The 15947-nt window shown below is 33.9% G+C and overlaps 2 protein-coding genes across 2 annotated transcripts; one reads left to right on the forward strand and one right to left on the reverse strand.

Annotated features, from left to right (window-relative positions):
- Positions 1–602: 602 nt before the first annotated feature.
- LOC114264728 (CBS domain-containing protein CBSX1, chloroplastic) lies at positions 603–11107 on the forward strand. The gene is made up of 8 exons (XM_028205426.2): positions 603–1057; positions 3152–3239; positions 3323–3387; positions 5065–5113; positions 7940–7992; positions 10399–10514; positions 10710–10767; positions 10857–11107. Exons 1-8 carry the CDS (start codon positions 866–868, stop codon positions 10929–10931), a joined length of 696 nt encoding a protein of 231 aa, XP_028061227.2. The 5' UTR covers positions 603–865; the 3' UTR covers positions 10932–11107.
- Positions 11108–13937: 2830 nt separating this feature from the next.
- LOC114264727 (ethylene-responsive transcription factor ERF008) lies at positions 13938–15233 on the reverse strand. Its single transcript, XM_028205425.2, has one exon. The coding sequence runs from the start codon at positions 14729–14731 to the stop codon at positions 14279–14281; it is 453 nt and encodes a 150-aa protein (XP_028061226.1). The 5' UTR covers positions 14732–15233; the 3' UTR covers positions 13938–14278.
- Between the last annotated feature and the right edge of the window lie 714 nt (positions 15234–15947).

Consider the following 15947-nt stretch of genomic DNA (forward strand, 5'->3'; position numbering starts at 1 on the left):
CATGTGGTCCTTTCCATGCACCATTGTTTGTCCCTCTGGCTTATATGATCACTTTTACTAATATAGATAACCTCATAAACTAATAAAATATAACAAGACAAAAAAACGGTGCATAAAAGAGGACAAGTAGTCTGGATTATTTAATTTGTTGTGCATGATTTTAGTATCAAATCATATGGGTTGTTTGGTGTAATTTATTTAAATTATTTTAAATTATTTTTATTTTTATTTTTATTGAAGGAGTTTATATTTGGTTCTAATTTTTGAATTTAAATTTTTTAAAAATTTATTTTTTTCATGTTTTTATTTTTTATTTTTTAATTTATGTTTAGTGATTTTTCTTTAATATTTTTAACAAATTTTTTACTTTTTTAAATACACTTAAACTAAATGTATTTTAAAAAAATACAAATATGTATTGAGTTTTTATATTTTTGGTATTTAGTAAAAAAAAATTAAAAATTATACAAATATTATATTTTTTAAATATATTTATGTTAGGTGTATTTAAAAACTAAAAATATAATTAAAATACTAAAAAAATTAGTAAAATCAGAAAAAGAAAACGTTAAAAACACAAAAAGCTTTAAATATTAAAAAATGGATTCAAAATCCTAAGACAAAACAAGATGAATAACTTACCGTATTTATAATCTCATTTAACATAAATCGATCAAACAAACAAGGCCCCTTGCCCTTTCTTATCCACCTTTCGGGTTTTCACTCTCTCTGCGTAGTGATTGTTTGGAGTGTTGGCTTCTGCGAGCTTCGCTCAAGCCACAGAACACTTCACGGCACCTCTCTCTCTCTCTCTCTCTCTTCTAAAGCCCTCTCTCTTCCAGAGGACGAGGCAAACAACAATAACATGACTTCAATTTCTCCGGCCCTGCCCCAATCCCTGTCTCTCCTCCGCACCACCTCCGCCGCCGCCTTCCACCACCGCCTGCCGCCGCACCTGCGACTTCCCCCTGTCTCCACCTCCGCCACTCGGTGCTTCCAGCGCCTCTCCGGACCTCGCAGATCTCTCGCCGTCGCCTCCAGCGCCACCTTCGTCCCTGTATGTCTGCCTTATCCATATCTATCCTCTATCATTCTTTCACATGAATTGTAATTTACACCCTTATCTGTCTATTTTATTTCCTAATTGAGTGAATTTGCCCCCGAATTGTATATTGTACCGAGTATCAATTCACTCTTGACATGCACTCCATGTTCTGGAATCTGAAGTTATCGTTGGTTTTTTTTGAGTATATCCATTAATGATTTGAGGGGATAATGATAATCTCTAAAATAGCTTTCTCATTTGGGTAATTTACTATGAGGAGCTGTAAATTATAAATAATAATAATAATAATGATGAAAAGATTTGACTTGCTTTTCAATACCCTTGCTTACTCACGTGCAACCTTGTCTTAAAACATAAAAAACAAAATGAATAAAATGCAAACGGAGAAACTTAAACCTAAGACCTCCAATAGCCTTGAGTTCTGATACCATGTCAGATTGTTACTAGTTCAAAAGCTCAAGGTTTTAAGAATTGTGTCTAACAATGTATATCAAGCTTTGCAACAGACGCAACCTTACTGCACACAAGTGTAATTTGGACATTGAAATGACTAATGTCTGTGCCTCACAAGGCGGCATGAAGTTGTGTTTGTTCAGTGCTTGTTTCAGTTATTTGGACACTTTTTTTTGTCCATCTTCTTGGACCTTTCAACTTATATACATTGCCAAGTCATTCCAATTTTTTGGGTAAATGATTGGATAGTAATGAGTTCCCCAATTTCTTTGCAATAAGTGCTTGACATATACCCACTTTAATCTAACATCAACTTAGGTCTATATTGACAGTAGAACAGTTGACATCAAATAACAAAGTATGTGTGAAGAAAAGGGTCTAATAATTACCTACTTTAAGATCTTATTGCCTTCCAATAGGTAGAGACTTGTCCAAAAATTGGAATGGATTGCACTACCTTTAAGTTGAGAAATTGATCATTCCATTGGATATATTTCACGTTGAACCATAAATACACGCATGCTCATGGAATTGATGCATAAAGGATGCCTAGAAATATTAATGATTACCATCAGTTAGAAAAAGTTATAGAATAGCTTATAGTGGGACACTTTTTTGTGACAATTTACTTACATGTTGGTGAGGTCGTTTTTCAACATCGAGGTCTAGGAGCATAAATTATTGCTAAAACTTGATTGTTATTTATATATTCTTGAAGTAAATAGTTTCATTTCTCTATTTGTACATTGTTATGTCTTTTACTTAAAGAATTTGCCATGTTGCCTATGGAGTAGCAACATCACCCTACAAGCACGGTAGGTTAGGTTAGGAAACAAACAAGTGGAAAGTATATAGGATGAATGATCTAAATTTTAGAATAAAATTGTTGTTATCCGGAATTTATTATGCGGAGGTTAACATGATGTCTAAGAGATGAGGACCTTTTTCCAAATGGTTTACTGATGACTGGATGAACTTTGGGAAAAATTCACTTTGCCTCCCTCAACCTATCACATTTGTGTTACTTTACCTCTGAATTATCAATTTTGAACAATTACCTCCTTAAACTATTGACATTAATTCACGGAGTTAATATTTTGTGCACGTGATTTGGTTGTAACTTGAGGCAATAGTTTGCTACAATTGGTTGTACTTTGTGTTTTATTGAATATTTTCAAAATAATTGGTTATGTTTTGTTGCATGGTATTAGGATATTAGTCTCTTTATTTGTCTCCTTACTATGTGGTGAAGTGAATAAATACTCTCAATAAATTACGTGTGCCGATAGGTGTGATATTGGTCAAAAAAACATTAATCTTATTAACGGTTTGCGGTAAAATGCACTAATTTCAATAGTTTAAGGAGATAGTTCAAATTGATAGTTTAGGAGGTAAAGTGATGTGTGATAGTTTGAGGGGGCAAACTTAAATTTCCCCATGAAATTTTTGTTGTGAATATTTGTGTGGTTGTTATGTAGCTTTCAATATAATTTCTAAAGGTATGATAAGATTTTGTCTTAATTCAATTATGAATTTATTAGATACCCTGTTTATTTTGTTGGCTACTTCAGTCTTATTGCATTATTTTATTTGGTAGGGTGTGATTGATTTCTTTGATCTGTTGTTTTGCAGCCAAGAAGTGGAGTATATATTGTGGGTGATTTCATGACCAGGAAAGAGGATTTACATGTGGTAAAGCCTACAACTGCTGTGGATGAAGGTATTTGTGGGGCTTTAGTTTTGTTTCCTAGATTACTTCATGTTTTCCCTCCCTAACTAATGCGCCTTCGTTCTTGCAAACAGCTTTGGACATTCTAGTAGAAAAAAGAATAACTGGTTTCCCTGTAATTGATGACAACTGGAAATTGGTAAGTGTTTTTTCCCCTCCTCATTTGAATGCTGCTAATCCAATTTTGGATATTGTACTTCTTTTAGTTGAATCTGAAATAGAAACATGATTTTTTTTTTTATTTTCTATTTAATAGGGCGAATTTCAGATCAGTGTAAAATTTGAAAAATAATTACAAATTAGTGATGAACTTTATCAATATTAAGAATTAAATTATAGACTTTTCCATACGTATGTAATAATTTTTCAAATCACCACTGTCAGATAATTTCCCCCATTTAATATGCACCTAATTGCAATATCAAATATCAATGGTTAACGCTTCTTAATGTTTTAAACCTTGACATTGGCAATGCCTTTTCCGTCTTCTTTTTCCCCTTCCAGTTTTTAACATTACATAACTTGGGGTTTACAAGGAATTACTGTTTGGAAAGGAACAACATTATTGCTTTCTTTACAGCATGATTTTGTCAAAGGCATGATTGTCAGCTGTTTAGTAGATATTAGAAATAATTTTTTTGACGATTTGGCTGACACTTAGATCAATTTTTGTTTATTTGTTATAGCTTTAGCTTTAGATAAACAGCATACTTGCCTGAATATAATGACATGATGACATTGTTGAAGTTCACTTGGTTGAATCATATAGCAGCTGAGACCGATATACCTCCTCAACTTCTGATCTTGCTTAGTTCTCTATTTGGCTTTCAGTTTGTTTGCAAACAAAGTTTTGTGATTGCAGAATGCTTCTTTGGGAGGATGAAAGGCCATATGGTTTTATACAAACCATGGTGTAACCTCAGCTGATTTTTGAGGTTCATTTTTTTGGTTGTGAATCTAGCTTTAGTTGCTTCAAGCCTCTCAAGTGGGGTTAATTCATTCATGGCAACATATAGAACTTCAATATTTCTTCACAGTGGATTTAAGAAGCTTTTTAACTTCCATTGTGTTCATTTTGCAGTGCACTTTGGCCTCCTAATTAACTTTTTTGCTGAATCTAGTTAGTTTTTGCATACATGAAGCTTTCCTTGTGACCTTGACAAGTCGGGTCACAAGTTGATGAAATCGTAAATAGTTGTGGGGCATGGACAAGATGTTAAAACCAAGGATTTAGGTACTACTCAATCTGGAAGGATTTAGGAAGTTTGAAACCAGATTTTGCTTTCTAAAATCAACTTTGCTACAAGCTTTAAACTTGGTAAATTGGGAAGAAAATTCATGCATGATAGTTTCCCGTTGTTGATTATCAATTACAGGTTGAGTTTTAATTGGAAAGCTGAGAAAGTTTATCAATTACTGGTTTAGTTTATGAAAGTTGTGGAAGTGAAGTATTGTGAGCGGTGCTTACTCATGGACCTTTTACCTTGGAAGCCAGAAACAAAGCAGAGTATAATCTGCCTCAAGAATTGTTTTTTCAACCACAAGCACCTCTGGCATTTGACATGATCTACTTGTTTATGTTTACTGAGATATTTTTGCTCAAGGAATTTCATACATAAGGCATAAACTTTTGGGTATACTTTTTGAAAGATCCAATTAACCGGTTTACCCTTTATCTGTAATCAGAATATATTCTCTTACTTATTTATCCAACAATTTGCTCATTTTTGACATTATGCTATGTGTTTAATAGTATGATATATGCAGGAGAAATTATTGTGCTTTGACATTGTTCAAAAATTATTTCTTGGTGCAGGTTGGCCTTGTTTCTGATTATGACTTGTTGGCATTGGACTCCATATTAGGTAGATCAACAACCTGAATTTGACATTGTCATCTGATGTTTTAGGAAATTCTACATCAATTTTTTTCTTGGTGTTTATTATCATAGAATGCTATTGTTTTTGACTTGTTACTTGTTAGCATTGGACTACATACACAACAGGTATTAGTGTAATTGATGATTCAATTTAATAACTGTATTTCATTTTGTTTAAAAAATATTTATCATGTTGTCTTTCTCAGTTTTCATTGTCTCTTTATTTATTGTTATCAATTTTCTGAATATGATGGACAACCTCGGTAGGCTTGCAATGCATCTTTCTTGATGGCACAAAATTATTATGCTCATACAAGGATGGTCTCCACCTATTTTATCCTCTACCACTAAGAAGAATACAGTAAGAAAACGATATGTAATGAATTTTGATATGTCAAAATGGTCTGGTTTTTTATGTGGGGAAGGAGGAAGAGGAAGGCATGGTGTTTGGTCCCCTTGGATTGGATGTGGTTGTTTTTGGGAGAAAGGAATAGAATAACCTTTGATGGTAAAGAAGAGCTTTAGATTGACAGGTAGACTTATATCTTTTTGGTATAGCTAGTTTTCAAGGGTGCCTTCCTTGAATCAATTTTTAGAATTTGTGGAGGCAGTTGAATATGTTTTTGATGTATAATTGTGATATGTTGTCTTTTGTATATGGGTTGCACCCCCTTGATGCCTCTTGAATAAAAATCTTTTTATTTATGAAAATAGCCCTGTTCATGCCATTCTGGTGGTAGGAACGTCGAGAAAAGCTACCATTATCAGGGTGATTAAATTTCAGGAGAATATTTAGGTCTCAACTATGAGTATTTCATTTTTATAATTCAAAGCAGGGTATCCACTATGTGGAAGTTGCTTTTGCTCCTCCCAGATACTTTGTTTTTGGTTGCATAGTGAACATTTGTCTGTCAAACAGATTCTGCTTCAGTCCACAATTTCTTTAAGTTGGATGGCATTTCTTTCATTTTCTTTTGATTTTTCATTTAATTGTTAACATGTTTTTTCCTGGCCTGATTTTGCTTACTTTATTTTTTTTTTTTTCAACAATTCTAAAACCTGTACAGCTTGCAATACATTAATACATTTGCTGTGACAACGAAAATCTTTGAATATGAACGTGCACTTTTTCTTTTTTTTTTTTCTTTTTTTTTTTTTTTTTGGATAGGTTTTGTGTTCAGATGTTTTATAACATGATATTCATTAGGAAAAAATTATTCCGTGCTTCTAACACCAATGAATATAGGCTTTTTACTTTTTATTTTTATTTTTATAAATCCCAATGAATATAGGCTTTGAGTTGGTCATGTCTCCTGTTTACAGTTTCAGAGTCCGTAATCCACATAGGTACATTATAACAGTTTAGATAGTGGATCATGTTGTTATACATCTTAATCCACATGGAAAGACTTGAAGATGGCACTTACCAAAAAGAAAGATTTGAAGATGATACCATGCTGACCATAAATGGACTCAAGACACATAACATCTGAATACATTTGCTGTGACAATGAAAATCTCTGAATATGAACGTGCACTTTTTCTTTTATTTTTTTCATTTTTTTTGGATAGGTTGTGTTCAGATGTTTTTTAGCATGATAATCATTAGGAAAAAATTATTCCGCGTGTCTAACACCAATGAATATAGGCTTTGAGTTGGTCATGTCTCCTGTTTACAGTTTCAGAGTCCGTAATCCCACATAGGCACATTCTAACAGTTTAGATAGTGGATCCTGTTGTTATGCATCTTAAATCACATGGAAAGACTTGAAGATGGCACTTATCAAAAAGAAAGATTTGAAGATGACACTATGCTGACTATAAATAGACTCAAGATACATAACCTACTTGAAAGTTTTATTAGTTATTTTAGGCTCACATGCTTATTTTTGTACCAGTTTGCCATATCTTGGTGATTAGTGTCACTTTTCACTAAAATATTGTATTATTTAGGATTGATTATCACAACGGTTGGGCAGCGGATGTGGTCTATAGAATTAAAGAAGGGTGACTTAAGTGGAGGAGTGCGTCTGGGGTACTGTGCAATAAACGAGTACCCATTAGACTAAAAGGAAAGTTCTATAGAAGGGTTATTAGCTCAGCGATGTTGTATGGGACGGAATGTTGGGCAACTACGAAACATGTAGATAAGATGAGTGTTGCTAAGATGAAGATACTAAAGTGGATGTGTGACAAGATTAGAAAAGACAGAGTTAGGAATGAGTATATTCATGAATGTGTGGGAGTAGTACTGCTAGAAGATAAGTTCAAAAAGAATAGATTGAGATGGTTTGGTCATATACAACAGAGACAAACAGAGGCAGTCATGAAGAGATGCGATACGATAATGGTAGATGGAAGTGTTAGAGGAAGGGATAAACCTAGATTGACGTGGACTAGTGTAGTAAATAGAGATATGAATCTCCTTAATTTGACTAATCAAATGGCCATTGATAGAATCGAGAAGAAGAATGACTCATGTAGCCGACCTTATTTGATAGGACTTACGGCTTGGCTTAGTTTGGTGTGGTTTGGTTTTTGGTCTAACGTGTCTGATAATGTGTTTTATTGTGAGGCCTAGCAAACGTCAACCTATATGTACCTTTGTGAAAAATAGTACATTGTTTTTTTCACCCCAGTATTAGTTATGATACAATTGGTTTCCCAATGTCTAAAATTGCATGTTTTGTTTATTTTTTGGAGGTTCTCTATATTTTAGGTTATTAAACAATTTTATGGAAATTAAAAATGTTCATTTACATCAAGACAGGCAGTCAATTCTGACATGACGATTTCTTTTTCCATTTTTTAGGTGTTGGACCGACGGATACAAGCATGTTTCCAGAAGTCAACAGCAATTGGAAAGTATGTAAAAGCCATCTATCTATGTTTACAAATAAACTTTCATGGCAATCTGTCTCACCACTTACACATCAGGATTGTATATGTATTAGTATGTATGCATAGTTTATGGGCAAATATAATATAGTTTGAAATGTGTAGCTTATGGGTAAAATCCCATTCTGGTCCCACTCCCACACTAGGACCACCTAACATGTGGGAACCAGGGAAAGATACAGCCCCAAAACCTTTGGTTCTTTCTCGAGACTGATAACTGAGCAAGGCCAAAGCCAAACTTCTTGGACTGTGCTAACACCAAAGAAGACTGAATATGTTCCTTTTCCTGTCATCTTTTATTCAAAAGGTGTCCCCAGCCAGGGGCTTCTTTAAATATCCCTTAAATTAAGTTAGAGCTTCAAACAGTGGTGCACAGGTTTGGAACCCTATGAAGAAGTTAAAATTTAGAAAAAGAGATGCAAATCGAGGATAAACACATTTCTTTTACACAAAGGCAATTCTTTACGTTACGTCAATTTAATAGAGAGAGTGGGGGGTAACGGGCTGGTACGGGAGCTTGACCAGGAAGAAGATAACATGAGTGAATTTTCCTCAGGTGGGCTCACTTACAACCACTCTTCAACTTTTGAAGTTCCTTTGTACCTTTAGTCAGGTGGGCTCACTTTTCTGCCTAGCTTAGGCCCACCTTTACTTATTTTGTTATCTATGCCTTCGCATCTCATTCGAAAGCGGCAGGCAGTATAAGAGCCAAACTAGGAGTGAGAGTGCATCTTTGATTGTATCCTTTTGAGGTAATTATAGATTCTAGGATGCAATTCTAATTCGTTCAAGTTGCCTGTAGATCTTTAAAAACTCAGGATGGGCATTGTTTCTTGTGAATGATTTACGTGACATTGTTCATTTAAGTTTCCTTTTCTTAGAATGTCCTCTCATATTATATATTTTGTTATTGTTTAGCAGTTGTACCTAGAGTTGGTGGTCTTTTTCTTTTCTTTTTTCCCATAGGCTCAGAATTGCTTGTTGAAAAAGAAAAAGTACCAACTTTTTGTTCAAAAAATTCATTGGGTTTGTTACCCCCCTTCCCCGCCTTGATAAAAATGAATTAAAAGAACCATTTTAAAAGAAACAGCAGGATGTGTTTTTCTGTCTTGTGTTTCTTGTTTTGTGATAAAGAAGAATACTTAAGTGACTAAAAAAACTGTTCGCAAAATTCTCACTTTTCAGAAAACATGTTTCTAAGAACTGCATCATGTTTTAGATAAGAAATACCTAACATATCAATTTCTCATGTCTCAGTCAGTACATGTGGGGTTTGATAGGGCACTAAGTAAGCATAGGCACAGACACGTTGACATGACGATTTTCAAAAAAATGTAGAACACGATATGTTTGGTTACGTTAAAATTTTATATTTTTATAAATTTATTATATGTCAACTAAATGAATAATTTATTCAACGTTAATTAAAAAAAAAATGATGTATTTACCATAGGTTGTGTCGGAGGGCTCAAAAAGTGTCCAAAAAGTGTATTTGAAATGTATGATATTATGAATTTAAAATTTTAATGAAGGCATGTTGAAAAAGTGTTGGACAGGCTTTTAAGAGTGTCCACAGTGTGTCGTGTCCGGCAAGACACACCTCCTCCGTAGAGTGTCCTTGCTTTTTAGATGGGGCATTTTTTTTTTCTTTTGACGTTTTATAATTGCATGCATGCCCAATGTGAAATATCAATAGCGGTCCAAAGCAATCCTGACAGGAAGTTCCAGTGTCAAGCTTTTGATGCAAATATACCTAACCATTTTTCTATACCTAATCCTCACCAAAAACAAAACAAAACAACAATCTTATTCCAGATTGTGGTTATAAGGGAAACTTTTAAACAATGTTATAGATAGAGATACCTTGGGATAATGAGATAATGAAATGCAAGTGCAAAGCCTTGTAAAATAATTTGATTGAATAATTCTTGCTTAAATTTGTCTGTTGGTTGCCAGATGGAAGAAAATGGGATGTTCAAGGAGTAGGCTTAGTAGTTGTTCCTATGGCTTCATGGTGCAGGAACATATCTCAGTATTGAAGAAATGATTGGATCGAGAAAAAGGAAAGAAAAGAAAAGGAAAGGAACAAGGACAACTAAAAAAATAAATAAATGCTTTATCCGTACCTTCCTCTGATCCATATCAACCTGGTCAAAGGATATATATATATATATATATTTGTTTTTACCATTACTTCCTGTACTGTGAGTTGATGCAATTATGAATCAACTAGATTGGAGAAGCAATATGGCCGTTTTTTTTTTTTTTTTTTGAACGAAATATGGTTTTGTTTGTGTAGGTTTTTTTTTAGTTATTTATTTTTAGCTGAGAAAGCATATTAGTTTTTGGTCTCTCTACAAATTACTATTGCAGACATTCAACGAGGTACAGAAGTTGCTCAGTAAAACCAATGGGCAAGTGGTTGGAGATTTGATGACACCTGCACCGGCGGTTGTTCATGAATCCACCAATCTCGAGGATGCTGCTAGGTTCTCTCATTCTCTCTCTCCTAATGTTATCATTATTGTCTTTTTTTCTTTTTCTTTTTCTTTTCTTTTCGTTCTTTTTTTTTTTTTTCCCAGGTATATTGTCTTCTGGTTTCTTCCCTGGCTACAACTACCTTTGTCCATGTTAAAAATAATAACTAGACTGCATCTATGGACTGCTTGATTTTTATGTTTCAGAATGTTGCTAGAAACAAAGTATCGTCGACTTCCAGTTGTAGATGGCGAGGGAAAGCTGGTAAGGAACATCCCTGTTTTTCCCTCCTCAGCTCATTTTATCATCTTTCTCCTTGCATTTTCTGATTAAATAACTTTACTATTATGAAGGTTGGGATTATTACAAGAGGAAATGTTGTTAGAGCTGCCCTTCAAATGAAACGTGCTAGCGAAATCAAAGCATGAGAACCAGGAAAACACTCTCACAGGACGATCATACTTCCAATTTTATCAATCCCGGTATTGAAATTGTGTATAACATGTAAAATTTTGGATTATGCATGTATAAAACATCAAATATAGATTCCTCCTCACTAAGATCATATATATATAGATAGAGAGAGTTATTGTTGGGACCAAAATTGAGGACACTTGGAATACTGAACTCATAATCTCAGGTCATGTTTGATTCACAAGATTAATAGTGAAGTATTAATAATCCTATTAAATTAGTGTGGTATTCACTATCCAATTGGATTAATATCCATTGGATTAATAATCCCACCCCTACCCCATTACTAATAATCCTACAAATTTATTGGATTAATTATCCATTGGATTAATAATCCTAAATCAAAATCTTAAAACAAACATAGGATAATTGGGCCCACAGATTAATAATCCTAATCCCATGCTCTAATCCACCCAATCAAACATGCCCTTATAGCACTATAGAAGGATTATGTTGGGTTCTATGTGAATTTGATGTGAAATCTACCAGGCATTTATGTATCATTATTTGTTTCTGGCCGGTTGTTGAACGAGAAGAGGACATGTTGTGGTCACTTTATTTCATTCATTGTAGTCGTTAAACCAATTGGTTGAGAATGTTTCAGTACTTATTGACCTTAAAGGGGTTCATATTATTGGACATAGAAAATAGGGGTGTGCTTGGGTCGATTTTAAGCCAAACCCAGAACAGGGATCAAACCCGAACCTTATAAATTTTGAAATTTTGGATTCAGAACTGAATTGACCTTTCTTTTAGAACAGAACCCAACCCAACTCGAGTAAACTCTGGTTGTGGAATTGCGGTTTAAAATTTTTATAACAGAACATGCATTCGTTTGAAAACAACAGCAAATTTGGCATCCAACCAAGTCTGATCATGAAAAATAGTAGATAATTGTTGACTGCAGATCCAGCGTGAGTTTGGCCCCATGAAAATTGGATATAGCCACAGAAATAACTGTCTACCATGGTCATCATTTTTTTTGTTTTTGTTTTTGCTCAAAGGGTATTCGGAGTTCCACTCGATTGCTTCAGATATATCAAATAATTATTAAACTAAAATCCTGAGAGTGACCCATGATTATCAAAATCACGATATGATATCCTAAATTGCGAAACGATTTAAATTGTTGTAAAATCACTATTATAGCAAGAATCATGTGGAATCATGTGGAATCGTACTAATATCACAGGTAAGATATTAAGGGTTGGTTTGGAAAGTGAGTTGGCTTTTTGACTTTTTGATTTTTTTGGTTACTTTTTTTGGCTTTTTTGTGAGAGAATAGTGTAATGATTACGGGTTGGATGTGATGTTTTGTTTTTTGTGACTAAAATAGTCTATTTTGTCTTTTGTGGCTAAAATACCAAAAAAACCCCTAACCCAACTTGCCAAACAGAGGCTAGGCTCCAATTTTTTTCATCTTATTTTTAAGGTATGTCATTTTTAATATAAGATCCTCTCACAAATTCCGATAAAATTTTGATTTTAACGATTATGGAGCGACATCAAGATGAAACTTTTTATGATCCCATGTATTCAAAATCATGACATTTTATATGCAAATATAAATAAATTTTAACCAACTGTTCATTAGGGTCATAAATTTGTTTGCAACTAAAAAGTAGGTGGAGCTTGGAACATTGAAATTGGGGCAAGACAATTTACTCTTCGTTTTTTTTTTTTTTTGAACTGGGACAGGACAATTTACTTGAAATGTGTTTTCTTGCCGAATGATATCATATCTACAACTTGTAATTTGCATAGTTCCAAAGAGAATTGTTTCTTGATTAGTTGGTGGTGATGTAAAACCATGCAAACTGGCAAGAGCTACTCACTATAATTAAAGATTCCATTTTAATTCCTTTGGAGTGCACGTTTTAATAAACTTCCTTGGATGCATCTTAATTAATTCTCACAAAAAAACAAAGAAAACATTATATAATTCTGTGTCTAAATTCTAATGAGGCGGATATATTTAGAGACACTTGTAACAGTGGTATACTTTGTCTTCATTTTCTCGTTAGAAAAAATAAAAATAAAAATAAAATAAAAATAAAAATAAAAATAATCAGACCTGACAATGTAGCTCTCTTCTCTCTAGCTTGGAGACACTAGTTTTTTTTTTTTGTTTTTTTTGTTTTTTTTTACATATTAACATTTTTTTTATTAATATAAAACATTTCTAAAAAAAAAAAGAAAGGAAGAGGAAAGAGAGAAATTGTGTGGCGACTTGACAATGTAGCTCTCTTCTCTCTAGCTTTTTTTTTTTTTTTTTTTTTTTGAACAAGGAAAAGGAGGTTCGGTGGGAGCATCACGACTTCCGTAGGCTCAGACCTCGGGGTAGCCGGTTGCCGGTCTGATTTAATCCAATCTAAAAGAAGGGACTTACCACCAAGACACCAGCGGAGCTCATCAACTGCCCTAACCATGAACAAATTTCAATCGGAATACAGTGCGAGGTCTCAAAAGAGATCCCCTGAAAAATCTAAAATTTTTGTGCCCTCCAAAAATCAAACTTAACTCATAACTGTGAAAAGACAATACCTTCACCACTAACCCACCACCCTCGGTGGTTGCTCTCTATCTAGCTAAAAGCTGGGCATGGTGTTGTGTGGTGGTGCCCACAATCTTAGTCATCAAGAGCAACAACATTGAGAACCAGAGAAAATACCTAACTCATCAAATCTTATCATCACTTTTTCTATTTAGTGCTCCTATTGTAAATACGCCCCCACTTACACCAACCCAAAACTAATGTAGGCCCCCTCTTGTTTCCCCCTTCTCTCTCTCTCTCTCTCTCTAGTTTTGGTTCCACCGCCGCACTCAACCTTCACTCTTCCCTCTTCTCTCCTCTCAATCATCTACACAAAACCACATTCAAAACTTTAAAAAAAAATTCATTAATCATTATATTCACTTGTAATTGAAAAAAAAAAATAACACAAAAAAAAGGACAAATATTTACACTAATTCTTCTTGCACATTTTTTTTTAAAGACAGAAATAAATCACAGAATCTGACACAACTACACACAAAACCTTATATGAAAAAGTTGTTGTCCTGTGATCAATTTCTGTATCCTTAATTTTTTTTTCCCCCCTTCATAAGATACTACAATACTATCCATATCAAAAGATAATACCGCTCACAAAAAAAAAAAAAAAACTCGAAACTATTTGCTGCATGTTAGCAAATAGTAGTACTACTACATAATCCTTACATATACATATATCTATCTATATATATATATATATATATATATAATAGACTATATGAGTCTGAGTCTGAGTTTCAGTCAGACTCACCAATCATCATCAGCATCCTGGTCTTCGGGTTCGGGGGTCTTGTTCAAGTCGGGTTTCTCCTGAAACCAACAGGGTTTGAATCCAGATGGTGCATGATGATGATGATGGTGATCATCAACACCAGTCATTGAAGAGGTCTGGATTGCATCAACCCTTGCACCCACCTCTATCGCTTTCTTCCTTATGGACGCCGCCGACAAGTCACCTCCGCCGGAGCCAGAATCGCCCACCAAAAATTCCGGAAAATTGAGCCTGGCGGAGGGCCCGCGGAGGTAGTAGACGGCGGTGTCGTAAGCCCTGGCCGCCGCCTCAGGAGTGGAGTAGGATCCTAACCAAATCCTGGAGCGCTTGTTGGGTTCTCGAATCTCCGCCACCCACTTCCCCCACTTCCTCATCCTTATCCCTTTGTACGGCCTCTCGCTCTTCCTCTTTCCCCCTCCACCCTCCATCTCTCTCTCTAGAATCTATACAGAATTGGAGAAATTGTAGACAGAGACAGAGAATAGATGAGAAAAAGCATGAGGTTGGGATGTGTTGTGGCGTGGAACTACATGGGTAATAGGATTCTGGGTAATCCTCCACGTTGATTTTGTTTACAGAGAGGGAGAGAGAAAGAGGCAGAGAGAGAGAGAGAGAGAGAGAGAGAGGGGTAAAAGAAATGCACCGACACAATCTCTCACTTTCGTTTCTCTCTCAAAAGCTTACCTTATTTATTATAAGTTAATGGCCGCCATGTAGCTTGCAGACGTAGATTTGTTTAATTTTTTTCTTTTATTTATATTTATTTATTTGCAGTGAAAAATTATTGAGGGTTTGTTTCAAATGTGGGTTGAGTTTTTTTTGACTTTTTATCTATTTTAGTTTGGGGTAAAAAGTTATGTTTGGAATAGATTTTTTGAGAAAAAAATATAATGATTATTAGTTAAATGTAATATTTTGTCTTATTAAGCTAAAAAACATATTTTGTTTTGTTGTAACTATTCTAGTCAAAAAACTTGAGGCTTTTTCTTTCCAAACAAGCTCCGAGTGTTATTGATCAAATCTCAAATAAGTAAAATTTTATTATACACATTTTATACCATATATATTTTTAGTTACGTTATTTTCTTTTTTAGTTATGATCAAATTGCTTTTTGTTACAACATTATTTTGAAATTTTGATTAGGATCTTTTTATATTTAGTTATAACTTTTTTTAAATTTTTTTAATTATGACTTAAAAAATATGAAATTATATTATTTTCTTATATAATTATAGGATGCATATAATACATAACCTTCGAATGGTGTACCATAATCTTTCCCCTCAAATCAAAGTTTAAAAAAAAATGCATAGTTTAACAAGTCTCATAATTATTAGGTATTTTTGAAGTATTATATGGCATTACTTATATAATGATCTAAATTAATAGTGTAGCATAAAATTTTAGGATTTAGACATGATGACACACCTTTCTTACGGGTTGAAAGACAAGAGATGATTTACTTATTTATCACGTAGGTAACACCATGTGATATTGGTTATATTTAGTTAGAGAATTTGAGAAGAGATTTGAAAATAAAAAAGAAAAATGTGTATAAAATTAGATAAAATGTAACACAATTCACCCAAAATGACCTAACAAAAAAGTTAGGTTATACATAGTTGAGTTTTTGAGGATGAAAA

Source organism: Camellia sinensis, chromosome 4 (genome assembly GCF_055761805.1).
Source record: "Camellia sinensis isolate YWXY chromosome 4, ASM5576180v1, whole genome shotgun sequence".
Lineage (NCBI taxonomy): Eukaryota > Viridiplantae > Streptophyta > Magnoliopsida > Ericales > Theaceae > Camellia > Camellia sinensis.